At 44.4% G+C, this 2,500-nt stretch overlaps 1 protein-coding gene across 1 annotated transcript in view; it reads right to left on the bottom strand.

Annotated features, from left to right (window-relative positions):
- The window catches only part of LOC125293016 (membrane-associated guanylate kinase, WW and PDZ domain-containing protein 3), a 71,873-nt gene that overhangs the window by 63,449 nt on the left and 5,924 nt on the right, over nt 1-2,500 (bottom strand). The window contains 1 exon segment of the mRNA XM_048240622.1: nt 1,528-1,644. Within this exon segment, the coding sequence (XP_048096579.1) occupies nt 1,528-1,644 (117 nt within the window).

The raw sequence follows: 2,500 nt of genomic DNA, 5'->3' as shown, positions 1-2,500 counted from the left end.
TAGAACCTAACCCATATAAACAGATGACACAACAATTTTAGAATTAGTTTAGTTAGTTAGAATAGTTTACAGTTTTACAGTTGCTTTGGCGCATTACTCAGAATTGGAATTCTCAAAACTGTTTGTTTTATATAATCTTATCACTAGTGCACATCATTAAAGCTGATTCTCCCCATTTTGAACAAATAGTAATGCTTTAGTACATCCTTGCAACTGATTTTGTACAAAGTCTGCTGTTTCTTTTACGTCATGTTGGTCAATACTGGTTCCCTGCTGAATAGTCCTATACCCCATAAAACAAATTGGCCTTATTTTATTGCCTGTGTCATTGCATGCAAAAGTGTTCAACTAGCTGTCATAACTAGTTGTCATAGTCTGTCTATACATACCTGTATATACATATATGTGACCTGACAGACAGGAACATCAGAATGTATAGAAAGATGTACAGTGGTGCACAGCTCTGACCAATGGGTGTTATACTGTATATTGATCATTTTTCATTTGCACAAGGCTGTAAAAGCCTTTGTGTTACTTTATACTGTCATAATGTATTAAAACATGTAGTCCATGTCACTAACACACCATCTGTTCACTGTGTGTGTCAGCACTGAAGTTACTTGTTTGTGTGAAACTGTGTATTGTATTACAAGTGTATTGTAAAGAGTTCTTGTAAAGTATAATGCGCAAATTAATGTAAACAGACCACAAACTTGCTAGCTTGCTACCATTAAGGGACATCACTACATTAGTAGGCGTAAGTATTAGTTGTCCAAATAATCAGCCCTCTTATACATGATGTTTCCCAGTCTCAGTAGGATGAAAGCATTTAAACAGATATGGCTATGAGCTTTGATAAGTACGCCATTTACACGAGAGGGGGAGGATGCATGCAACAATATTGTTACGGAGGATGACTGAACATGAAAAGACACAATGAGCACTGTAACACACCACAGAGATCTGATTTAGCACATACAGGGAGACCTGATGAGACGCTGGTGAGAGACACAACGAGACATAGAGAATGAGACATTACAGGACAAAGACATGAGATATTAGAAGAGAGATATCATGAGATATTAGAATGACTTATTGTGAGGGAGATATAATGAAGGGAGTAGCCTACATAGGCAGGCAGGAGGCGAGGAACATAAGGGATACATAACACCAGAAGAGAGAGCAAAGTAAACTCTAAGTGTTGAGTGAGGAGATGAGAAGATGATTAGGCAGTAGGAGAGGGGAGAGGGGAGAGGGCACACTGTGTGGGGGTATGAGGGGACATTATCATCATCAGACCCTGGGAAAGATGAGAGGAAGGACACAGGAGATAGGACACAGAGGCACTGAAGGAGAGAGAGAGAGAGAGAGAGAGAGAGAGAGAGAGAGAGAGAGAGAGAGAGAGTGGGGAAATGGTCCCCTGAGGGGTGGGAGGACCCCATGGTAGAGGGGCAAGCAGGGACGATGGGACAGAGGGACAACCGGACAGACAGCAGAACAAACGCGTGGACAAAAGGACAGACTTACAGGGCACGGCCCGCAGATAGAGGTTCTCCCGGATAACCTGCTGCAGCTGGCTGTCCATGGAGCCCGGCGTGAAGCACTTACTGAGGTACAGCCGCAAGTCCTTACACAGGGTGGAGCCTGACCAAGAGAGAGAGAGAGGAGGGAGGGAGGGTGGGGGAGAGAGGAGGAGAGGAAGAAGGGAGGGAGGGAGGGACAGAGGGGGAAGAGGGATGGGGGGAAGGGAGTGAGAGAGAGGAGGAGAAGGAAGAAGGGAAGGGGAGGGCAGAAATGTGGAGAGAAAGAGGCGGAGGAAAGGAGAAGGGAAAGAGTGAGGGAGAGGCAGAGGGAAGGAGAAGGGAAAGAGAGATGGGTAGGAGAAAGAGGAGATGAGAAAAGCAGGGGGTATAGATGGAGTGAGAGGGAGAGGAGAAGAAAGAGAGAGGGAGAATGAAAAGAACAGGTGAGAGAGGAGGAGAGAGGGAGGCAAGGTGAGAAAGAGAGGGACAGAGAGAAAGACCAACAAATTCAGTTTAGACATGTTGCATCAAAGATGAGCCCCAAACTAACTCACTGAGAATTTAGAAAAACCTATGAGCTTGCAAAAATATATGAACCCCACACACACACACACACACACTTTGCAGAAAATTACTTATCCTGAGGCAGAATTGATTAACCTTTAGACATCTTAAAGGTGTTCTCTATCAATCAGCTGAAACAAGCTGGGAGTGCTTAGTGTGCAAGTGTAGAGAAAACATGATTGTTGAAGAAAAAACACACACACACACACACACACACACATACAAACAAACATACAAACACACACCTCTGCCTCCTGCAGTTCCCCTGATGACACAGGGACCCAGAGCCAGCATGACCAGTCCCTAAACCCCGATGATATCTGTTGTGTAATCATACACGTACATATGTTTGAGCCTGGAGACATTTGGGTGTAATCTCCCGTAGGGCTAAAGTGTCTGCTCTCCCACGCCTA

Source organism: Alosa alosa, chromosome 4 (assembly GCF_017589495.1).
Source record: "Alosa alosa isolate M-15738 ecotype Scorff River chromosome 4, AALO_Geno_1.1, whole genome shotgun sequence".
Taxonomy (NCBI): domain Eukaryota; kingdom Metazoa; phylum Chordata; class Actinopteri; order Clupeiformes; family Clupeidae; genus Alosa; species Alosa alosa.
This window is presented reverse-complemented; position numbering and strand designations above follow the sequence as displayed.